The 25,000-nt window shown below is 43.0% G+C and overlaps 1 protein-coding gene and 1 long non-coding RNA gene across 3 annotated transcripts in view; one reads left to right on the top strand and one right to left on the bottom strand.

Annotated features, from left to right (window-relative positions):
- Positions 1–8,333, top strand: part of LOC138867242 (uncharacterized) — a 10,391-nt gene extending 2,058 nt beyond the window's left edge. Inside the window, exons 6-21 of the mRNA XM_070142134.1 lie at positions 37–180; positions 523–864; positions 1,567–1,665; positions 1,864–2,115; positions 2,386–2,529; positions 2,818–2,922; positions 2,977–3,048; positions 3,156–3,407; positions 3,786–4,019; positions 4,128–4,304; positions 4,362–4,541; positions 4,830–5,045; positions 5,136–5,279; positions 5,442–5,729; positions 5,856–6,177; positions 8,173–8,333. Of these exons, the coding sequence (XP_069998235.1) occupies positions 37–180; positions 523–864; positions 1,567–1,665; positions 1,864–2,115; positions 2,386–2,529; positions 2,818–2,922; positions 2,977–3,048; positions 3,156–3,407; positions 3,786–4,019; positions 4,128–4,304; positions 4,362–4,541; positions 4,830–5,045; positions 5,136–5,279; positions 5,442–5,729; positions 5,856–6,177; positions 8,173–8,333 (3,132 nt within the window). The remainder of the gene's footprint in view (positions 1–36; positions 181–522; positions 865–1,566; positions 1,666–1,863; positions 2,116–2,385; positions 2,530–2,817; positions 2,923–2,976; positions 3,049–3,155; positions 3,408–3,785; positions 4,020–4,127; positions 4,305–4,361; positions 4,542–4,829; positions 5,046–5,135; positions 5,280–5,441; positions 5,730–5,855; positions 6,178–8,172) is intronic.
- A 3,940-nt stretch (positions 8,334–12,273) lies between these two features.
- LOC113806323 (uncharacterized) overlaps positions 12,274–25,000 on the bottom strand; it is a 25,642-nt gene continuing 12,915 nt past the window's right edge. Inside the window, exons 2-5 of one of the 2 annotated variants that reach the window (XR_003475787.2) lie at positions 18,452–18,591; positions 18,019–18,153; positions 14,253–17,789; positions 12,274–13,370 (exon numbers count right to left, since the gene is read on the bottom strand). This is a non-coding gene — a long non-coding RNA (uncharacterized lncRNA). The remainder of the gene's footprint in view (positions 13,371–14,252; positions 17,790–18,018; positions 18,154–18,451; positions 18,592–25,000) is intronic. The other variant, XR_011399758.1, reaches the window with a different exon arrangement.

Raw genomic sequence — 25,000 nt, 5'->3', positions numbered from 1 at the left:
GTGCTCGCCAACTTGCAGGTGCTCGCCAACCTGTAGGTGCTTGCCGACCTGCAGGTGCTTGCCGACCTGCAGGTGCTCGCCAATCTGCAGTTGCTCGCCAACCTGCAGGTGCTTGCCAACCTGCAGGTGCTTGTCAACCTGATAGGGCTTGCCAACCTGCAGGTGCTTGCCAACCTGCAGGTGCTTGCCGACCTGCTGTGACTTGCCGACCTGCAGGTGCTTGCCAACCTGCAGGTGCTTGCCAACCTGCTGGGACTTGCCAACCTGCTGGGACTTGCCAACCTGCTGTGACTTGCCAACCTGCTGGGACTTGCCAACCTGCAGGTGCTTGCCAACCTGCAGGTGCTAACCAACCTGCAGGTGCTCGCCGACCTGCAGGTGCTTGCCAACCTGCAGGTGCTCGCCAACCTGCAGGTGCTCGCCAACCTGCAGGTGCTTGCCGACCTGCAGGTGCTCGCCAACCTGCAGGTGCTTGCCGACCTGCTGGGACTTGCCAACCTGCAGGTGCTTGCCAACCTGTAGGTGCTCGCCGACCTGCAGGTGCTTGCCGACCTGCAGGTGCTTGCCAACCTGCAGGTGCTCGCCAACCTGCAGGTGTTCGTCGACCTGCAGGTGCTTGCCAACCTGCAGGTGCTCGCCGACCTGCTGGAACTTGCCGACCTGCAGGTGCTCGCCAACCTGCAGGTGCTTGCCAACCTGCAGGTGCTTGCCAACCTGCTGGGACTTGCCAACCTGCAGGTGGTTTCCAACCTGCAGGTGCTAACCAACCTGCAGGTGCTCGCCGACCTGCAGGTGTTTGCCAACCTGCAGGTGCTCGCCAACCTACAGGTGCTCGCCAACCTGCAGGTGCTCGCCAACCTACAGGTGCTTGCCAACCTGCAGGTGCTCGCCAACCTGCAGGTGCTTGCCGACCTGCTGGGACTTGCCAACCTGCAGGTGCTTGCCAACCTGCAGGTGCTTGCCAACCTGCAGGTGCTTGCCAACCTGCAGGTGCTTGCCAACCTGCAGGTGCTTGCCAACCTGCAGGTGCTCGCCAACCTGCAGGTGCTCGCCAACCTGCAGGTGCTCGCCAACCTGCAGGTGCTCGCCAACCTGCAGGTGCTCGCCAACCTGCTGGGACTTGCCAACCTGCAGGTGCTTGCCAACCTGCTGGGACTTGCCAACCTGCAGGTGCTCGCCAACCTGCAGGTGCTTGCCAACCTGCAGGTGCTCGCCAACCTGCAGGTGCTCGCCAACCTGCAGGTGCTCGCCAACCTGCAGGTGCTCGCCAACCTGCAGGTGCTTGCCAACCTGCAGGTGCTCGCCAACCTGCAGGTGCTCGCCAACCTGCAGGTGCTTGCCAACCTGCAGGTGCTTGCCAACCTGCAGGTGCTTGCCAACCTGCAGGTGCTTGCCAACCTGCTGGGACTTGCCAACCTGCAGGTGCTTGCCAACCTGCAGGTGCTCGCCAACCTGCAGGTGCTTGCCAACCTGCAGGTGCTTGCCAACCTGCAGGTGCTTGCCAACCTGCAGGTGCTTGCCAACCTGCTGGGACTTGCCAACCTGCTGGGACTTGCCAACCTGCAGGTGCTCACCAACCTGCAGGTGCTCGGCAACCTACAGGTGCTTGCCAACCTGCAGGACCTGCAGGTGCTTGCCAACCTGCAGGTGCTCGCCAACCTGCAGGTGCTCGCCAACCTGCAGGTGCTTGCCGATCTGCAGGTGCTCGCCAACCTGCAGGTGCTTGCCGACCTGCTGGGACTTGCCAACCTGCAGGTGCTTGCCAACCTGCAGGTGCTCGCCGACCTGCAGGTGCTTGCCGACCTGCAGGTGCTTGCCGACCTGCAGGTGCTTGCCAACCTGCAGGTGCTCGCCAACCTGCAGGTGTTCGTCGACCTGCAGGTGCTCGCCAACCTGCAGGTGCTTGCCGACCTGCTGGGAATTGCCGACCTGCAGGTGCTTGCCAACCTGCAGGTGCTTGCCAACCTGCTGGGACTTGCCAACCTGCAGGTGGTTTCCAACCTTCAAGTGCTAACCAACCTGCAGGTGCTCGCCGACCTGCAGGTGTTTGCCAACCTGCAGGTGCTCGTCAACCTGCAGGTGCTCGCCAACCTGCAGGTGCTTGCCGACCTGCAGGTGCTCGCCAACCTGCAGGTGCTTGCCAACCTGCAGGTGCTTACCAACCTGCAGGTGCTTGCCAACCTGCAGGTGCTCGCCAACCTGCAGGTGCTCGCCAACCTGCAGGTGCTCGCCAACCTGCAGGTGCTCGCCAACCTGCAGGTGCTTGCCAACCTGCTGGGACTTGCCAGCCTGCAGGTGCTTGCCAACCTGCTGGGACTTGCCAACCTGCTGGGGCTCACCAACCTGCTGGTGCTTACCAACCTGCAGGTGCTCGCCAACCTGCAGGTGCTCGCCAACCTGCAGGTGCTCGCCAACCTCCAGGTGCTCGCCAACCTGCAGGTGCTTGCCTACCTGCTGGGACTTCCCAACCTGCAGGTGCTTGCCGACCTGCTGGGACTTGCCAACCTGCAGGTGCTTGCCAACCTGCAGGTACTCGCCAACCTGCAGGTGCTCGCCAACCTGCAGGTGCTTGCCAATCTGCAGGTGCTTGCCAACCTGCAGGTGTTTGCCAACCTGCAGGTGCTTGCCAACCTGCTGGGACTTGCCAACCTGCAGGTGCTTGCCAACCTGCAGGTGCTCGCTAACCTGCAGGTGCTCGCCAACCTGCAGGTGCTCGCCAACCTGCAGGTGCTTGCCAACCTGCAGGTGCTTGCAAACCTGCTGGGACTTGCCAACCTGCTGGGACTTGCCAACCTGCTGGGACTTGCAAACCTGCAGGTGCTTGCCAACCTGCAGGTGCTAACCAACCTGCAGGCGAGCAACCTGCAGGTGCTCGCCAACCTGCAGGTGCTCGCCAACCTGCAGGTGCTCGCCAACCTGCAGGTGCTCGCCAACCTGCAGGTGCTTGCCGATCTGCAGGTGCTCGCCAACCTGCAGGTGCTTGCCGACCTGCTGGGACTTGCCAACCTGCAGGTGCTTGCCAACCTGCAGGTGCTCGCCGACCTGCAGGTGCTTCCGACCTGCAGGTGCTTGCCGACCTGCAGGTGCTTGCCGACCTGCAGGTGCTTGCCAACCTGCAGGTGCTCGCCAACCTGCAGGTGTTCGTCGACCTGCAGGTGCTTGCCAACCTGCAGGTGCTCGCCAACCTGCAGGTGCTTGCCGACCTGCTGGGACTTGCCGACCTGCAGGTGCTTGCCAACCTGCAGGTGCTTGCCAACCTGCTGGGACTTGCCAACCTGCAGGTGGTTTCCAACCTGCAGGTGCTAACCAACCTGCAGGTGCTCGCCGACCTGCAGGTGTTTGCCAACCTGCAGGTGCTTGCCAACCTGCAGGTGCTCGCCAACCTGCAGGTGCTTGCCGACCTGCAGGTGCTCGCCAACCTGCAGGTGCTTGCCGACCTGCTGGGACTTGCCAACCTGCAGGTGCTTGCCAACCTGCAGGTGCTTGCCAACCTGCAGGTGCTTGCCAACCTGCAGGTGCTTGCCAACCTGCAGGTGCTTGCCAACCTGCAGGTGCTTGCCAACCTGCTGGGACTTGCCAACCTGCAGGTGCTTGCCAACCTGCAGGTGCTCGCCAACCTGCAGGTGCTCGCCAACCTGCAGGTGCTCGCCAACCTGCAGGTGCTCGCCAACCTGCAGGTGCTCGCCAACCTGCTGGGACTTGCCAGCCTGCAGGTGCTTGCCAACCTGCTGGGACTTGCCAACCTGCTGGGGCTCACCAACCTGCTGGTGCTTGCCAACCTGCAGGTGCTCGCCAACCTGCAGGTGCTCGCCAACCTGCAGGTGCTTGCCTACCTGCTGGGACTTCCCAACCTGCAGGTGCTTGCCTACCTGCTGGGACTTGCCAACCTGCAGGTGCTTGCCAACCTGCAGGTGCTCGCCAACCTGCAGGTGCTCGCCAATCTGCACGTGCTTGCCAACCTGCAGGTTTTTGCCAACCTGCAGGTGCTTGCCAACCTGCTGGGACTTGCCAACCTGCAGGTGCTTGCCAACCTGCTGGGACTTACCAACCTGCAGGTGCTCGCCGACCTGCAGGTGCTTGCCAACCTGCAGGTGCTTGCCAACCTGCTGGGACTTGCCAACCTGCAGGTGCTCGCCAAACTGCAGGTGCTCGCCAACCTGCAGGTGCTCGCCAACCTGCAAAATGCTTGCCAACCTACAGGTGCTCGCCAACCTGCAGGTGCTTGCCAACCTGTAGGTGCTTGTCAACCTGCAGGTGCTTGTCAACCTGCAGGTGCTCGCCAACCTGCAGGTGCTTGCCAACTTGTAGGTACTTGCCAACCTGCAGGTGCTCGCTAACTTAAGGTTCTCGCCAACCTGCAGGTGTTCGCCAACCTGCAGGTGCTCGCCAACCTGCAGGTGCTTGCCAACCTGCAGGTACTCGCCAACCTGCAGGTGCTCGCCAACCTGCAGGTGCTCGCCAACCTGCAGGTGATTGCCTACCAGCAGGTGCTCGCCAACCTGCAGGTGCTTGCCGACCTGCTGGGACTTGCCAACCTGCAGGTGCTTTCCAACCTGCAGGTGCTTGCCAACCTGCAAGTGCTCGCCAACCTGCAGGTGCATGCCAACCTGCAGGTGCTTGCCAACCTGCAGGTGCTTGCCAACCTGCAGGTGCTTTCCAACCTGCAGGTGCTTGCCAACCTACAGGTGCTTGCCAACCTGCTGGGACTTGCCAACCTACAGGTGCTTGCCAACCTGCAGGTGCTTGCCAACCTGCAGGTGCTCGCCAACCTGCAGGTGCTCGCCAACCTGCAGGTGCTTGCCAACCTGCTGGGACTTGCCAGCCTGCAGGTGCTTGCCAACCTGCTGGGACTTGCCAACCTGCTGGGGCTCACCAACCTGCTGGTGCTTACCAACCTGCAGGTGATCGCCAACCTGCAGGTGCTCGCCAACCTGCAGGTGCCCGCCAACCTGCAGGTGCCCGCCAACCTACAGGTGCTTGCCAAACTGCAGGTGCTTGCCAACCTGCAGGTGCTTGCCAACCTGCAGGTGCTCGCCAACCTGCAGGTGCTTGCCAACCTGCAGGTGCTCGCCAACCTGCAGGTGCTCGACAACCTGCAGGTGCTTGCCAACCTGCAGGTGCTCGCCAACCTGCAGGTGCTCGCGAACCTGCAGGTGCTCGCCAACCTGCAGGTGCTCGCCAACCTGCAGGTGCTCGCCAACCTGCATGTACTTTCCTACCTGCAGGTGCTTGCCAACCTGCTGGGACTTGCCAATCTTCAGGTGCTTGCCAACCTGCAGGTGCTCGCCAACCTGCAGGTGCTCGCCAACCTGCAGGTGCTCGCCAACCTGCAGGTGCTCGCCAACCTGCAGGTGCTCGCCAACCTGCAGGTGCTCGCCAACCTGCAGGTGCTCGCCAACCTGCAGGTGCTCGCCAACCTGCAGGTACTTTCCAACCTGCAGGTGCTTGCCGACCTGCAAGTGCTTGCCAACCTGCAGGTGGTTTCCAACCTGCAGGTGCTTGCCAACCTACAAGTGCTTTCCAACCTGCAGGTGGCTTCCAACCTGTATGTGCTTGCCAACCTGCAGGTGCTTGCCAACCTGCAGGTGCTTGCCAACCTGCAGGTGCTTGCCAACCTGCAGGTGCTTGCCAACCTGCAGGTGCTTGCCGACCTGCAGGTGCCTACCGACCTGCAGGTGCTTGCCAATCTGCAGGTGCTCGCCAACCTACTGGGGCTTGCCAACCAGCAGGTACGTCCCGATTTCCTGGGGCTTGCCGACCTGCTGGGGCTTGTCAACCTTTGGGCATCTGCATGTCGGCCACGTACTTCTTGGGCTTGAGGCCCAGCTGCTCCCTCTGTAGAACTCCTCCGCAAGGAGGCCCTGCACCAGCTCCCACAAGCCCGACTTCCCGGGCTGGCTGGTTGTGCCCGTAGCGGTCTTGGCCAGCTGCTGCGTCAGGAGCTTGACGAGGGCGGCCTTCATGTGGCCAGGCCCTGCCACCACCGGCTCTCCAATCAGCAGTTCGCCCGTTTTTGCAACGAACGCCTTCTTCTGCTCGGCCTTCTGCTGCCGCTTCTGCGCCTGCTCGCCGTGGCCGTCCTTCTTGAGTTCCTGTTCGAGGAGGGTCTCGTAGGAGGCGGGAGTGCCCAGGGCGACCACGTGCTAGTTCCCGTCCACGACCACATTGCCGTTCTTGGTCGGCTTGGGGTTCTCCTCCATATATGTGTGTATGTATGTGCTCGTGCGTGTCTTTGTGTCTGTGTTTGTGTGTGTGTGTTTTTATGTGCGTTTGTCATAGTGTCTATATGTGTGTGCCTGCGTCTGTTTTTATGTATTTGTGTGTGTGTTTACGTTTGTGTGTTTGGGTGTCTCTTTGTCTACTTGTGTGTGTTTTTGAGTGTTTCTGCGTGTCTTTGTGTTTGTGTGTGTCTGAGTCTATGTGTGAGTGTCTCTGTTTATCTATCTGTCTGCCTGTGCTTGTGTGTCTGTGTGTTTGGATGCGTCTGTGTGTGTGTGTGTGTGTTTGTATGTACGTGTGCGTTTGTGTGTTATGTTTGTCTGTGCGTATGTTTATGTTTGTGTGCGTGTGTTTGCATGTGTGTTTTTTGCGTGTGTGTGTGCCTGTGTGTTTGTGTGTGTTTCTGTGTCTGTCTGTGTATGTGTTTGTGTGTGTGTATGTGTTTGTATGTATGTGTGCATGTATGTGTATGCGTATCTGTCTGTACGAGTGTGTTCCTCTATGTGTATGAGTGTCTGTATGTATCTCCGTGTCTGAGTGTGTGTCTGTATGTATGAATATATATATATATATATATATATATATATATATATATATATATATATATATATATATATATATTAGATGAATATATATTTTATTTAAATGTATATACATATATATATATATATATATATATATATATATATATATATATATATATATATATATATATATATATATGTATGTATGTATGTATGTATATAAATATTATATATATATATATATATATATATATATATATATATATATATATATATATATATATATATATATATATATGAGTGTGTGTGTGTGTGTGTGTATGTATGTATATGTATATATATATATATATATATATATATATATATATATATATATATATATATATATATATATTATATATTATATATAGATATATATAGATATTTTTTTTTTTTTTTTTTTACTTCATGGGTGCCAGGATTGAAGGTAGTATATAGGGTGTATCATCGTTTTTATCAGGTTTATCATCCTTTTTATTGATTTTGCTGCTTTTAAATCATCTTTTGGATAAGGTTTATCAATCATGAGGAGATGGCTTACATATCGAGACATCTTGCATATTAATCATCATTGTATTTGGGAATAATAACCTACTGGGTCAGTTTTGTTTTGTGATGAATTCATCATTTAAATGTGTTTAATTTGTGTGTTTGTGATTGCTGTATTTTTTAATTTGATAGATCGTTGGTTCTCTCTCCCACTCTGATAATGATGATGATAATTATTGTTATCATTTAAGTAATGATGATGGTGAGGATAAGAATATAATTGCAAGAACATGACGACGGTGAATAATAATTCTTATGTAAACGATAATAAAAACAGGATCAGCATTAATAGAAATATATAATGAAGATGGTGATAACAAGAAATATCATAATCGATATTTCTTTCTAAAAGCTCTCATGTTTCATTGTAAATAGGAAGCTTCTGCAAACACACACACACACACACACACACACATAAACACACACACACACACACACACACACACACACACACACGCACACAAACAAACACACATACACACACACATAGACTCACCCGCATACACGTGCACACACACACACACACACACACACATTTATGTATAAAAATCTACAACATACTAAAATATTATAGCCACTCTTACTAATTGCAAAAGAGAAAACGATATATTACCAAAGAAAACTAGCTATGATTTATGGGTAACTATAGTAATTTCAACTTACTTTCTATGAAGTCCCTGATGAACAACCATTATTAGAATAAAAGTTATTTGATATTTCTTAGAAGATATCTCTTGTTAAAATGCATTTAAAGGTCTCTCAAACAAGATGCAAGACCTGTTATTGCACTCTTATATCATAATTATGAAATTATAATGTGATTGACAATTTTTTGTCAAAGTAAGATCCAATTCCCTCAAAATAGATCCTAGAATAAATATCCATGTCTATATCCTCGCTCAGACAAGTGACGTCACCGTTGACTTCTGCGTAATAAGAAAAAAATCACTTCCGATAAATCTTCTGACGACAAAATCGGCTCGTTTGGGTATCAAGATCTAAAAAAAAGGAATTGAATTTCTAAAAACTAGAGAAATTAATGTAAACAGAAAGAGCCGTTGGTAACAAAGAGATTGCGAACCTCCGAGACAAACGAAAATCGGGAAAAAATTATTTCCAAAATTGGTGTCTTGCTGTTCCTCAGAGTTAACGTTCTCTTGCGCGTTGAAATCACCTCAACGGTCTTGTCCCCCCCCCCCCCACACACACACACAGAAGCCATTGACTAAGTGGTTTTGTAATCCCCGCGGTCGCCAGCTGTTTTATCTTACTATTAAGGAAAGCAAAAGAGATTATCCTGTTGCCTATTGTTTGCTGTCGGCCGTAAAAAAATAAATAAATAAATAAATAAGTCCGTTATCCAGTACATTTTTGGATTTCTTGATATTCTCCTGACGTATCTAAAAAAGGGAGAGGTGAATCTACAGTTTACAATTTAATGATGTATCTGTCTTTATTATCATTAGTATTCTTTTAATAACAGGATTATTCGTCAGTGATCATATCACCGAATGTAACAGTACAAGATGCAAATATAAAAAAAAAACTCCGTGCCCAATCCTCATCTTTACGAAATATTATTTTTAAACGGTTTTAACGTCGTTGTTACTGTTTTAACTGTCTTGCTTTATGGGTATTTCTTTGCCTTCTTTATATTTTCTATTTCCTGCAAACTTTGTGTCATTCTTTACCTTCACACTCTACTGGTATTTACGTGTGCCTGTAGTTTTGCAGTTGAATAAAAAATTGGCATTAATGATGATTCATCATAAGATTGCGGGTGATCCTATAGTTGCATCTTCTCAATTACATTATTGAATTTGATCGTATCACGTACCGATCTCGAAGCCAATCACCGTGCTAGAAAAGCAGCCATTAACGTATTTTGCCGAAGCTGCATGTTCCTAAATGAACGGAAAAAAAGAAAAGAAAGACTTTTTATCTTAATCCTCCTGTTATATCCTGTAATGAAGAAGCCACAGCTCTTGGACACCAAATGTTGTAGAAGACTTAATAGACCGAAAGGAAAACCAGACATGATTCGGTGCGTCATTTGCTATTGTGGTCGTTTCGTTGAAACTTTGTGCACACGCTATGGCGTGAATATATTCCGTAATTTCAACCTTGAAACGGCGGATGACGTAATAGTGTAGTGAGTCGATTTACTTATGGGCGTCTTCTGTACGTGCCATAAAAGTTAATCCAGTATTAAAGTTTAATTGAGATCTCTAGTGCGCATGTCCGTTGGCAGGGTCCAGGATCAACTTTTAATGCACCACTGGACCAGGCTTTAATATTAAGCTCATTTTCTTTAATCCTGCACATGCGCAGAAGGGACAAGTTCAGCAATAATATCGATCGTCTTAGAATTTTTATACTTGCTATTCATTATGAAAATGAAATTGTATACATTTACATAAATGATCAAATATTCTGATAAAGGAAATAACTTATAGTAATGAATATATAAACCAGTATAATCCCACGAGGAATCTTTGAAGTTCAGAGGCTGGGGGCATGGAACTCATATTTCCAGGTTAGTGAAACAAAAATTATATGGTCATGGTTACACAAGTTGGCGTTTTAAATCAAATATGAACCAGTGTATTAAAGAAGAATCATGTGCTGAGTTTTTCTCAACTACTTTACTACAAAATTAACAAGTATACTTTTCTACGGACTTCTTGAACAGCATCCTGAAGAAAACATGTTTCCCTCCAACACGATTCAACGCAGCAAAGAGCTGTCCGAGGAAACTGCGCGATGGATATTAATTGGTGAATGCCATTTTTGCATTTGAGTGTCATTGAAATAAAGATTGGCTTTATAGTTGTTAGAGCAGTTTCCTTACCCATTTTACTACTACAAATAAAAGAACGTTATCACGAAAAAATGGAATATTTCATAAATTATCATGTAATCATTAATGTATTTTGCCGAAGCTGCATGTTCCTAAATGAACAGAAAAAAGAAAAAGACTTTTTTATCTTGGACACCCAGGGTTGTAGAAGACTTAATAGACCGAAAGGAAAACCAGACATGATTCGGTGCGTCATTTGCTATTGTGGTCGTTTCGTTGAAACATTGTGCACACGTTATGGCGTGAATATATTCCGTAATTTCAACCTTGAAACGGCGGATGACGTAATAGTGTAGTGAGTCGATTTGCCTTCCCGTAAAAGTTGTTGTGTGCGTGTTTTATCCTTGTTTTATCCTTATTCTTGTCTTTTTATTTTTGGTATTTTTAAAGCTCCTTTTTATGAATGTTTTAAGTTCGAATCTTATGATCTTATCCATGGTTTTATATTAATGCCTTTTATTTTAATTGGTTTTACTTGATTTTATCATTCAGTTACGTGTTTAGCCCTTTTCATGTTCGTGTGTTTTACTGAGTGATTCAGTTTATTTGATCTATATTTTAATTTTAAATGGTTCAGTAAACAGAGCAGTATTCAGACTTTTCATAATTTATTTTTAACATCATTGAGAACCATTGCCTAAGCAATCGCCTTTAACGATTACCCTTGTTTACGTCCACGACCTCACCGTTGGAACCTTGTTAGTTACCCTGTGAGTGCCTCAGCCTCTGGGTGTACATTGCAAGACCCACTTTTTTCCTTCGTCGTTTTAAAAGTTAATTAGTGTTGTTTTGGGCTATAGGACTTAAGGAATGGAAAGTGTTTTGTTTTTATAGATACTGAATTTGTTTTACTGGACCGTTTTCTTTTTATGCTCAATTTTAGTTTTGTCATTTTGTGTTCAATTTTAGCTTTGCCATTTTGTGTTCAATTTTAGTTTTGACATTTTGTGTTCAGTTTTAGTTCTGCCATTTTGTGTTCAGTATTAGTATTGTCATTTTATGTCACGATTTTATTGTCATTTTAGGTTTTTATATTCCGTTTTAAAATTTTGCTTTGACAAACATTACCTTTGTTTAATTTGCCTTTGTTTTAACTTGTGTTCTTGTTTTATTTTTTAAAATCAGTTTTAATCAATAAATTGTTTTTTATTGTCAAGCCCCAGCCAGCCATATTTGCTATAGTTTTTATAACATACCAATAAAAACGAATAACCAGTTAGTATTAGTGAAACACCCCAATAGTTCGTCTCCCTTTGGTCGGGCATGGCAAGGTGTTTAAAGCAGATGATTGGCTTAAAATAGTTGGTGTAACAACAGTATACCAGTGTCTACAAGTTATAGTGAAAAAATACAATGTATAGGCAAAGATCCCTGTGAAAGAAAACGTGAGAGACGTTAAAGAAACACTTGACTTTGATTTTAAAAGGGGTTATACGTTATAAGTTGGGTGATAGGAATCTAATATCCGTTTTGTATTGCTGTTTCCCTTTCTTTGTGTGTATTCCGTTACATGTGCTGCTGGTGTGTCGGTTTGTCATTTTTATTAATCTTTTAGCGTTTCTTAAAGTACTTTCAGCCCATAACTTTGCAATACGTCTATTATTATCATTCTCGTGACTGTTATCGATATTACTCTAATTGTTATCATTATTATCATTACTGTAAATCTTGCTAAAAAAAAAATACAATAATGATGATTGTCAGCTTGTCTTATCACTACTATTTTTATAAGTATAAGCATGATTACTTCTGTCATTATCATCACTATTGATATATATATATTATGATTATTGATTATTTCCATACTGTTGCTATTTCCTGAAATTTCATATCTCTAGAATATTTTCCTTGTAGCTATTATCAGTATGTTTATATTCATTATTAATGTTATAGGCATTTCTTTTTCTGCATCATATTCATCGTCATTATTTGCACGATCATTATATTCATTAGTATCATCAATACTTTGTTTCAGTATCAATATTAATTAGATATGTTATAAGTTTTTCTACAATAATTGGTAGTCTTCATCGTTATCATGATGGTTATTCGAGCATCTATGGACAGGAAATAAAACATATATTTTAAATTTTGCCATTTTTATTTTTTTTATCATGAATATATCAGTCTTTTTTTTCTTTTCTTTTTGTTTCTTTTTGTTTCTTTTTATACGGCTTTGCAGGATGATTTCCTTCTTATCTAAGATTATACTTACAATTATGTAAATATTAAATCTATACGAATTATCATTAGAAATACTTTAAATTTAATCTGTAAAAATAAATAATTGAGTTAGATATCTTACAAATATTTTACATCTAATTACATATAGAATGTATATATGGAAATATATATTTGATTAAATAGGTGAGGCACAGGTCAAAATCATGATGTCGCTCTTTGCATAAAATGTGGATGTCTTTTCTTTCTTTTTGTATATTTTCTTGTTTATTGTATTTCAACTTTTTATCATATTACCCTTTGCAGTTTTATAATCCAAGTTCTAGGAGCAATCACATTTGAACTGCACTTTGTAATTATTTATTTTTAAATTTATATATTCATTTTCAAGGTACAGGACACTTATCTCTTGCCTTTTTTGAGGGGGGAGCAAATAAGGGAGTGTAGGGTGGTAGGTGGGTAGGGGGTCCAGAGTGATTCAGAAGATTCTAGAAAATCGGTTTTCATTTTGGTTCTGGCCTGTTCTCTCAAGCCTAGTTTCATAAATAGCGGTTCAGCAAGAATGGTTCCCTTGGTATAAAGTGGAGTATTTGGGCGCCTGGTTTCTTGAAATCGGTTCTCTTCGCCTTATAAATCTGAGCCAGTAAGTTGGTTCTGGTTGACATGCAAACCCTGGTTCCACAGAATCAGATCTGGTTGGTCTATAATCCCTTGTTCCACAAATCGGTTCTGGTTGGCCCACAGTTCCTGGTTCCAAAAAATCGATTGTGATGGATATAAAAACCCTATTTCTACGAATCGGTTCCGTTTGGTCTACAAGCCTTGGTTCTACAAATCGGTTCGGGTTGTCCACAGGATCGTGTTTCTCAGAACCGGTTCTCCTGGCGCTGCGGGGAATCCCCTAAACCCTCTCTCCACCTCCTGCGGTTCGACTCTCCTGCCGGGGGTTCGCAGGCTCTGGTTCTTCCCGGACGTGACCGTGGTTCAAGTGACAGTTTCTGAAAAGTAGCATTTTGTTATCATCTTTACACTCCCATTTTTTTTTTTTTTTTTTTTGGGGGGGGGGGTTATTTCTTAGTCAAAACAATATTTTAGAGATAGTTATCCAACTTTGTTTTCCTTTCAAAGGGAAATACAGCAACAGAAATGTCATTCAAAATAAGATAATGTGTACGTATATGTGTGCGTATAAATATATGCATATATATATATTTGCATATGTATAAATATATATATATATATATATACATATATATATATATACATATATATATATATATATATATATATATATATATATATATATATATATATATATATATATATAAAGTGTGTGCGTATATACATATATATGTATAGATATATGCATAGAAACATACATACATATATATATATATATATATATATATATATATATATATATATATGTGTGTGTGTGTGTGTGTGTGTGTGTGTGTGTGTGTGTGTGTGTGTGTGTGTGTGTGTGTGTGTGAGTGTGTATGTGTGTGTGTGTATGTGTGTGTGTGTGTGTGTGTGTGTGTGTGTGTGTATGTGTGTGTGTGTATGTGTAAATATATGTATAAGCATATGTATATATGTATATGTATATACATATGTATGTGTATATATATACATATTCATATATATACATGTATGTATATATGTGTATACATAAATAATGATTATATTCATAATAATGATGATGGTGACGATCTATTATATAACAATTATATTGTTAAGAAACAGCAACAAAAACGATAAGGCTAATGATAAAATTAACAGCATCAACGACAACAACAACATAAATAATAAATAAATAAATAGATAAAAAATAAATAAATAAATAATAAACAAACAAAAAAATAAGGAAGCCAACTCACCGTCCAGAGCGGAGTCCACGACTAGGCCTGATTTCCTTAGGCCTACTGGAGACTCCTCTGCATCACGTGACCATTGCACCATGTTGCAGAGGTTTGCAAGTACAGTTTTCGTGAAGTTGGTTCGCAATTCAGTGCATAGCGAGACTTTAGGTGCAATACAGTAATGATGATAATGATGATGGGGAAGAAAGAGATGAAGAGAAACAATAGGGAAGAATGAGGTGTACGATAAAGAGGAGGAGAGGGAGAGGAGGAAATAAATACAGGAGGAGTGGAAGAAGGAAAAATGGAAGAAGAGGGAGGAGGAGATTGGGGAGGAAGAAGGGAAGGGAAGAAAGGCGGGAGGTCGAGAAAGACGAGGGAGAAGGAAAGACAAGGCGGAGAGGAGGAGATAGAAAAGAGAGAGAAAGAAGATGAAGAACAGAAAGTAGAAAAGGAGAAAGAAAGATAAGACGGAAATACAAGAAGAAGTGAAGGAGAAAGTAGAGTAGGCGAGGAATTAAAACGAATAAGAAATGGAAAAGGTGAAGGAGGAGGGAAATAAGCCAAAATAGAGTGAAGAAAAAGGTGAATAGAAGAGGAGGTGAATCATATTAATACTGAAAATCTCAAAAAGACAAACAGGATGATTGTGATATCTGCAACAAGAACAACATTGCTGACAATAATTAACAATGGCAATACTAGTTTATAAAAGACTAAAACGAAGTAATGCAAACACAAAATTAAAGTATTCACGGTACAACAACTAATATTTCCAGTGATAATGATGGCAGTAAAAAAAAAAAAAAAAAAAAAAAAAAAAACATAAACACATAACTGAAAAAAAGGAAAATTATTTTCACATGCAAGCGGGAGGCATCAAAGCTTTTAGAGTCTTTTGTACTTTTTCCTACGTGTATAAAGCTTCTGCAATCAGCCATGCTTCACTTGTAAGCTTGAGCTCCGTGTTCTTAAGCTTCCTCGCCTCGCCAAGTTGTATAGGAAAAGGTTCACCACGTATGTTTTGTTTTCCTTTTTATCTTTCTCTTGTCCCTCCTATTTCTTTCTGTTTTCTGGCCTTCTCTTCTTTTCTGTTTTTAATTCAAATGCCTGTGGGTGCCATAAGCTTTCGTCTTTAAGCTTCGCCACTCGGAAAAAAAGCTTCATAAGCAAAACTCGCTGCATTTGGTAAGCTTCACGAAGGTACTCCACAACCGTTGACCAATTACTAACCACAAGCCAACGGTGGTGGAGTTACCAACATGAAGTCTGACCATGAGGCACTCACTCTCGCGTCGTGGGTGTTCCAAGATGGCCGCCATGTGGGTCGGAGGGTGTTCCAAGATGGCGGATGCACAGGGTTGCCTGGATGTTCCAAAAGGGTGAATGGATGGGGGTTGGATGGGTGTTCCAAGGTCTAGATAGATGGTCTGTTTGGGTGGCAGTTGGATACAGCTGTTCCCGAGTGGATGGGTTTGTTTAGGTGTTCCATGATGAACAGGCGAATAGGGTTAATCCTGGATGATGGGTGCAATGGGCTGTCTGTTCCAGGAAAGGAATATCAGGTGTTCCAATGAGTGAGTGCTTGGCAGGTCTTTTGTGAAGGATGGATGCCGCCGACTTCCTAAGATGACTCTCATGTGGGAGTTCTAGGATGACTGTTGGATGAACCATAAGGATGTTGCAAGATGGATATCAAAAGGAACCTATTTCTGATCCAGGAAGAAATTTATCCATAAGGGTATCAAAAAGTAGCATGTGTTGGTTTCCCGAGGGAACCGCCATGAGCTCATACCTGTTCAAGTGTTCCATGATATTGGTCATGACTTCGTGTTCCCGTTTTCGTATTTCCAGATGACTGCTTAGAGATTCCTGTGTTCGGGTGTTCCAACATGGCCGTCAAGAGACGCTCCTATCTGGGTGTTCCAAGATGGCCTCCTAAGACCTATTCACACGCGTGTTTTCCAAGATGGACGCCACGAAAATAAAACAAACGTTATGCCTTTCAACTGAGACCACAAATGCATGCACGAGATACCGAATATCCTCACGATGAACCTCAGCCATATGTACGGTGTCATGCAAGTGTTCAGAAGCTGCATTTGAAGCGCTTGAGACCTTACTTTTTGAACAGGGACGATTTCCCGAACTGGAGGACGGTGAGAGTGAACTTTTGGTCCGTTTGAACTTACCGTCTTCTTCCTTTCCTTCTCTCTTTTCTTCTTTCTTTCTTGGCATTGTGAAAAAACATTGATTGTTTATGTTTCTATGAACATTTGTCTAAATTATTTAGCTTACCTGCTTGCAGAAGTTTGAATATGACTGAGCAAATCATGCAAAACCGGTCACTGTGTCATGCAAAAATGTTATCGATTATAAATATATACACAAGAATTAGATCCGCTTCAAGTACAAGGTGGAAAGAAGAGATGAATGAGAGGAAATAAAGTCAGAAAAAAGCACTCGTGGAATATAAAGAATGTGTGAAGGTAGATAAGAATTTATCGAGAGTGAAAATGTTCGATACAGAGAGAAAAAAAAAGGAGAAAGGGAGGTGGGAGAAAGAGAGAAGGGGGGGAGAGGGGGGCAAGAAGTGAGGGTAAAGATGGAAAAAAAATATACAGACAGGAAGAGAAATCAAAAGAGCATGGAGATGGGAGAGTTAGAGAAAGGACGAGAGAAGGAGAAAGAGAGAAAGAATGCGAGGATGTGAGACATACGTGCAGAACGAGAGAAATAAAAAAAAGAACAGTGGAAGATATGGCAATTAAACAGGCATAGAGAAGGAGAGGAACATATAGAGTTATAGAACGAGGCAGAGAGAAAGGATAAAAGAGAGACACTGTGAGATAAATGAGAAAGAAAGAGAGGGAGAGAGCGTAATAATAAAAGAGCGAGGCAAGCAGACAGCAAAAGGAGAGAGAGAGCAAGACAGACAGAAAGGAAATAGAGGTTGGGGGTGACAGACAGAGGGAAAACGAAATAGAAGAAAATAATAGTTGTATGAAGGAGAGAGAGAGAGAGAGATAGTGATGGAGAGAGAAAGATAAATATATATATATACATATGTTTGCGATATACTAAATGATTTCATCAGTTCATTAACAGGCTTTTGAAACAGTTGATAAGTCGAAGGTGAAAATTGATAAGAAAAAGATAGAAGTAATTAAGAAAAAAAAGTAAATGCTCACAAGAAGAGAAAAAATCAAAATGACAAAGAAATTGCAGCAAAATTAATATTTACAAAACAACTTCCAACATTGAAAGAAAAAATACACTCTAAAACAATTAGTCTAAAAAGGAATACACAGCCAGTCTAACAAACGAGTTATGCAGCCAACAGAAAAAGGAAATCTTCAACAGTATGAACGATTAAAAGAAGAAAGAATAAGGACCATCAAATTCCTTATCCAGTAAATCAGACATAAGAATTCAATAAATCTTTAAGTAAAGTCTAATTAACGTTTTTATAATCGCTTCTTAATGGAGTTCAAACAGGTTAAATCAGGGTCAGGGTGTCGAGCTCCCGTCGTCGACCGCCCTCGCGAAGTTCTTCTGAAATATCGTTAAATATCTCTTCAATCCTTTTATAATTGATCTTATATTGCTCAAGTCTTTTAATAGTAGTGTTTTATGGTGATGCTGAGTTTATCCTAATGCGTGCAGAAGACGCGAGTTTAATTTGAATATCCATTCAAAATCAGCCTTTCATTACCAAAGTGAAGTCCGTTTGGTTCGTAAATTAACGGTACAGATTCCTCTCGGCCAATCCGAGTTTCCTCACCTCATCAGCTGTCCAATCACAAGGCTTCTTTCTTTTTTAATGCCAGCCAATAGACGCCATCCTCTCATCCGTGACCAATCAGAATTCCTCGTCGCCGCAGCCAATGGCGTCGTTGTCATTCCGGCGCCGCGAGATCTGGAAGATTAAGGCTAATTTCAGTCGAGGAGAAGAATGGGAACGCCGAAGACATTTCTTTGTAAACTGATTATGATTCAAGGAATTGATGCTTGGTGCTTCGATCTGTCATGAAGAGCTGAGATGTATTTTTTATTTTTTATTTTTTTTCTTCATCTTCTTCTTGCAAGTTTAAAAAGAATAGAATTCTTCATATGGCGAGACGGAGAGAGAACAAAGTTAGCGTATATATTTTTTTCTTCTTTTTTCCTTCATTTTTTTTTTTTTTTTCGTAAACCAAAGGTAAAAAGACACATACAAAAAACTGGGCGTTGCCCTTCACTGTCTGCGGAAACTGACACTGACACGACTTCGAGTCAATCCCACGTGTTCGGACGCCTTCACCATGAGCGATGCATGTGTTCGGACGCATCCCAGACGTAAAGCTCAAGGACAGACCTGCAAAAACAGACAAAAAGAAATGAAACAAAAAAAATATATAAATGGGACAACATGTAATATAACGATAAAATTCTAATTAGGGTGGAGATGGAAAGGACAAAGAAAGAGAAGGGGAGTGACGTTGAAATAGTGCATAGGATGGAAGAAATCGAGGAAGGAAGAGAGACCAGGCATAATGACTAAACCACGTATAGCATCTCTCTCTCTCTCTTTCTTTCGTTCTCTCTCTCTCTCTTTCTTTCGTTCTCTCTCTCTCTCTCTCCTTCTCTCTCTTTCTCTCTCTCTCTCTCTCTCTCTCTCTCTCTCTCTCTCTCTCTCTCTCTCTCTCTCTCTCTCTCTCTCTCTCTCTCTCTCTCTCTCTCTCTCTCTCTCTCTCTCTCTCCCTCCCCTTCTCTCTCTCAATCTCCCTCTCCCTCTCCCTTTCCCTTTCCCTCTCCTTCTCCCTCTCCCTCTCTCTCTCTCTCTAGAATTTAGATAGAACATTCTTCTCGGCTTGTTTCTCATTCTCTGCCCCTTTATCCATTCCTTTCTCTCACTCTCTGTCTATCTGTCTACCACCACTACATGTTTTGCAGAGAACGGCACCAATCTCTCGTCCAACTGGCTGCAAGTGTTGGGATCAGTGAGCGGATCCACAATCATCGTCGACACATTTAGCTCACATTGATGCGAGATGAGTCGGCACTATTATCTGGTCTCTCTCTGTTTGCTTCTTTATCCCCGTCTCTCTCTCTCTCTCTCTCTCTGTCTCTCTCTCTCTGTCTGTCTGTCTCTCTCTCTCTCTTTCTTTCTTTCTTTCTTTCTCTCTCTCTCTCTGTCTCTCTCTGTCTCTCTCTCTCTCTCTCTCTCTCTCTCTCTCTCTCTCTCTCTCTCTCTCTCTCTCTCTCTCTCTCTCTCTCTCTCTCTCTCTCTCTCTTCTTCTTCTTCTTCTTCTTCTTCTTCTTCTTCTTCTTCAACGCTTTTTTTGGGCAAAGAAAAAGTTTCACCTGTTCGTTATCTCTTCTTTCTTTTGTCAGTTTTAAGGCTAATTCAAGTTCTAATTTTGGTTTTCACTAAGCTTTGATATAAACTTATGACTATGATATATCTTTGTTATATCTACCTGTTCCATCATTTTCTTTATTTTTTTCTGTCTAACTGTCTGTGTATTTAACTAATTAGCAAGATAAGTTTATATGATTACCTATCTTAGTTTCCCTCTTTATTTGTTTGTTTGTTTTGAAGACTCTCTGTCTACATCTCCATATTTGTCTGTCTGGCCTTGTTTGTTTTTTGTTTTTGTTTTTTGCTTATTATTTTTGTTTTATTTGTGTGTGTATGTGCGTGCGTGTATGTCTGAGTGTGTGTGTGTGTATGTGTGTGTGTGTGTGTGTGCGTGAGTGTGTGTGTGTGTGTGTGTGTGTGTGTGTGTGTGTATGTGTGTGTGTGTGTGTGTAATAGTTTCCCCTTTTTACTTGTTATCAATCATTGTAATGGTGACACATTTTCAATATTTTTGTAATTTACCAATGATATGAACTGACGGAAAACTGAAGACAGTATTAGCGGCAATAATGAAAATAATGATAATGATGATAGTGATAAAATTATGTTGCTCCAGCTACTGCTAATCTAACTGCAACTACAGCTACAATGATTGCTAATACTGCATTACTATCACCAATACAACTGCTACTACTACAACTGTTGATGATTACGATGATAATAATGATGATGATAATAATGATCATGATGATAATGATAACATTAAAAGTGATAATAATAACAATGATAATAGCACTATTAGTAATGACGATAACAAAAATAATAACGATAATGATAATGAAAATACAATAATGATATTGATAATTATGGTATAATAATAGCGATAGTAATAATGATGCTACTACTACTGCTAATACAAATAATGATAATAGTGATAATGATGATAACAATCATAATGATAATAATCATGATATTAATGATAACAATAATGATAATAATGATAACAATACCAAGATAATATGAATAATACTTTAGTAATAGGAACATTGACAGCAATAATAGTGATGATAATGAAAATTCATTATAGTAACTGTAGAAATGATGATGATAACATAATGATAATAATGATCAAAAAGATTACTGATAATGATCAGGATGATAATTGTAATAATGATAATAAAGGAATAACTAAACAAATAAAATGATGATAATATTAACGATAATATCAATGATAATCATAGTAATAATAATAATAGTAATAATAATAATAATAATAATAATATCAATAACAATAATAATGATAACAGTGATAATGACAATAATAAATATAATAATAATGATAATGATAGTAATAATGATAATTATGATAGTGATAATGAAGGTATTAATAATAATAGTGATAATGATAATAATAATATTAGTGATGACAATAATACTAAAGATGATAATGATAATGATAATGATAACTTTAATGATAAGAAAATAAGAAAAGCTATAGTGATAATAACATGAATGATAATGATATCGATAAAAATGATAATAATAAGAGCCATAATAAAAATAACAAAAATGATAGTATATAATCACTATTATCATTGTCATTTTCTTATCACCATTTTTACTATCATCATCATCATAATCACTAATACTGATAATTACAATACTACTACTACTACTAATGATAATAATGATAATGAGAATTATGATAATTATCATTTTAATAATAATGGTGATGATAATTATAATAACAATAATAAGAAAAATGATAACGGTGGTGATGATGATAAAGATAATATGGAGAATAATAATTGACATAGTAATAACAATAAAAATAATGATGATGATGATGATGATTACCATTAATGATGATGATGATGATGATGATAATAATAATAACAATAGTAATAATGATAATAATCATGTAGATGCTAATGAAAATAATTATGAAAATAATAAGAATGACCAAAATAACAACGACAATGATTATTATCATAACGTTAACAACAATAACCATAATAATGCTAACAATAATAACACTGATAATGACGGCGATAAGCATTCTGGTAAACATAATTACTATGACGGCTGTAATAATAATAGTAATAGTAATGATTAAAAAGATTACAACAGTAACACAATATAGCAAAAATAATAAAGATGATAATGATAATAAAAATAATGATAATAATAATAAGAAGAAATAACAATGGCACTTATGTTAGTGATAATGAGAATGATGATAACAATGATGAATGATATCAATGATAATGATACTAAAATTATTTCTATAAAGGCAATCGGCAACCACAACTTGCTCGTCTGAAAGTTGCCAATTATGATTTAAGGTTACCGAGATGCCACAAAAGAGTAAACAACATAGCTTTCATCTTTTTATCGTTGTCTGTGTGTTTTTGTTTTTGTTTTTTGTTTTGTTTTTATTGAGGGAGGTAGGATGGAGAGAGAGGAGGGAAGGAGAGAGAGAGAAGGAGGGATGGAGGGAGAGAGAGAAGAGGAAGGGAAGGAGGGAGGGAGAGAGAGAGAAGGACGGAGATGGTGGGAGAGAGAGGAGGTAGGATGGAGAGAGAGGAGGGAAGGAGAGAGAGAGAAGGAGGGATGGAGGGAGAGAGAGAGGAGGAAGGGAAGGAGGGAGGGAGAGAGAGAGAAAGAGGGAGATGGTGGAAGAGAGAGGAGGTAGGATGGGGAGAGAGGAGGGAAGGAGAGAGAGAGAAGGAGGGATGGAGGGAGAGAGAGAGAGGAGGAAGGGATGGAGAGAGAGGAGGAAAGGAGAGAGGGAGGAAGAGAGAGAAGGAGGAAGGGAGGGAGGGAGAGAGAGAGGAGGAAGGGATGGAGAGAGAGGAGGGAAGGAGGGAGGGAGAGAAGAAGGATGGGAAAGAGAGAGAGAGAGAGAAGAAGCAAGGGAGGGAGAGAGAGAGAGAAGGAGGAAGGGAGGGAGGGATGGAATGAGAGAGGGGGAATAGAGAGAGAGAGAGACAGACAGACAGACAGAGAGCAAGAAAAAGAGAGTGATTGAGAGACACAGACAGACAAAGAGAAAAAGGGAGATGGGGAGGAGGGCGAAAGGAAAAGAGAGAGAGAAGCGTCAAGAAAAGGGAAGCAGGAAAAGGAGAAGAAAGAGAGGAGAAAAAGAGAGAATGGAATACAGAAAGGAAGAACAAGAATGGAGAAAGAAGTGGAGGGAAAGAAGAGAAGAGGAGATTATTGAATAAAAACAAGAAAGAGAGAGAAAACATGGAAGATAAACGAGGCAGAGCAATAGGCAGGAAGGAAGGACAGAAAAGGAAACTGAAATAACGAAATGAGGAATAAAGAAAACAGGAAAATGGAATGGAATGGAATAAGCAAAATGGTAAATGAGAGAAAGAAGGAGACAGGAAGATAAATTAGATATTGAGAAAAAAAATATAAGGAGGAGGCGTATATGAGACAGACAGAGGGAAGAAGGGAGGGAGATAGAGAGAGAGAGAGATGAACAGAGAGAGAGAGAGAGAGAGAGAGAAAGAGAGAGAGAGATGAACAGAGAGAGAGATAGATGAACAGAGAGAGAAAGAGAGAGAGGGAGAGGGAAGAACAGAGAGAGATATAGATGAACAGAGAGAGAGAAAGAGAGAGAGGGGGGGGCGAAAGAGAGAGAGAGAGAGAAAGAGAGAGAGAGAGAGAGAGAGAGAGAGAGAGAGAAAGAGAGAGAGAGAGAGAGACTGGAATCGAAGGACAGGCCAGTAGAAAGAGAACAAGAGAGAGAGAGAAACGAAAGGTAGACATACACACAGAGTGGCAGACTGTTTCTCACAAGACAAAGACAGACACACCCAGACAGAGACAGACCGAGAATCAGTGATAGACTCTCTTAAGACCGAGATCCAAGACATAGGCAGACAGAGACTGAAAGACAGACAGACAAGCATTCAAACAGACAAATAGACAGACAGAGAGATCGAGAGATAGCAAGACAGACAGGGAAGCAGGCCCACGTACAGACACACAGAGCAAAAAACAAACGAACCGAGAGCCAGCGCCAGACAGACAGACAGACAGAGTCCCCGAAATAGCGACAGACAAACGGAGATCCAGAACCAGCGCCAGACAGACAGACATATAGAGACCCACAACCAGCGACAGACAAACAGACAGAGGCGCACACCCGGCGACAGACAGACAGACAGAGACCCCGAAACAGCGACAGACAAACGGAGATCTAGAACTAGCGACAGACAGACAGACAGAGACCCAGAAACAGCGACAGACAGACAGACAGACAGACAGACAGTCCCCGAAACAGCGACAGACAAACGGAGATCCAGAACCAGCGCCAGACAGACAGACAGAGACCCACAACCAGCGCCAGACAGACAGACAGACAGACAGACAGTCCCCGAAACAGCGACAGACAAACGGAGATCCAGAACTAGCGACAGACAGACAGACAGACAGAGACCCAGAAACAGCAACAGACAAACAGACAGAAGCCCACACACAGCCCTAGACAGACAGAGAACCAGACAGACAGACAGATAAACGGAGATCCAGAACCAGCGACAGACGGGCGGGCAGACTCTCCCCCGCGGGAACCGAGAGAGCCGGACGGGGGCGTGCGGGCGCGGGCGGGCGGGCGGGCTGGTCGGCAGGCGGGCGGGCGGGCGGGCGACCTTCGGCTAACGGATCCGAGCGAACGGGCTCCAAGGCCAGCGCCAACAACCGGTCCGTGGCGCGGCGGGGAGAGAGGGCTGTTCTCACGACCATGGGGCTCCCTCTCGGCCTGTTGCTGATCCTCGTCCGCCTGGCGTCGGGCTTTGGCTTCGGGCTTTGGCTTTGGCTTCGGGCTTCGGGCTTTGGCTTCGGCTTTGGGCTTGGGTTAAGGGCTTCGGGATTCGGGCTTTGGGCTTTGGCTTCGGGTTTCGGGCTTGGGCTTCGGGCTTGGAGGGGAGTGCGGGGTTTGGGACGCCAGGGGTTGGTGGGGGGGGGGGGGTCACGAGGGAGTTGTTGGGTGTTTCTGTTTGTGGAGGTGGTTTTTCATCTTTCTTTTCTTTCTTTTCTTCTTCTTCTTCTTCTTCTCCTTCTTCTTCTTCTTCTTCTTCTTCTTCTTCTTCTTCTTCTTCTTCTTCTTCTTCTTCTTCTTCTTCTTCTTCTTCTTCTTCCATTTCTTCTTCTTCTTCTTCTTTTTCTTGTTTATGTATCTTTTTTGAAACGCAAAGCTTCAGATTCCTAACCCACCAAAGAGACATGAAAAAAATACAGTTACAATAACAACATCGAAAAAAAAGTATCAATAACATAATTATAAACCCGTTTTCATGAAAACGCTCAAAAGAATAGACAAAAAATAATAATAAAAAAAAGAAATGAGGACTGAGGAAGGAAGCAAGAGGAGGAGAGGGGGGGGTGAGGGGAGAGGGAGGCGAGAGGG

The sequence above is a fragment of the Penaeus vannamei genome, chromosome 29, assembly GCF_042767895.1.
Source record: "Penaeus vannamei isolate JL-2024 chromosome 29, ASM4276789v1, whole genome shotgun sequence".
NCBI lineage: Eukaryota > Metazoa > Arthropoda > Malacostraca > Decapoda > Penaeidae > Penaeus > Penaeus vannamei.
This window is presented reverse-complemented; position numbering and strand designations above follow the sequence as displayed.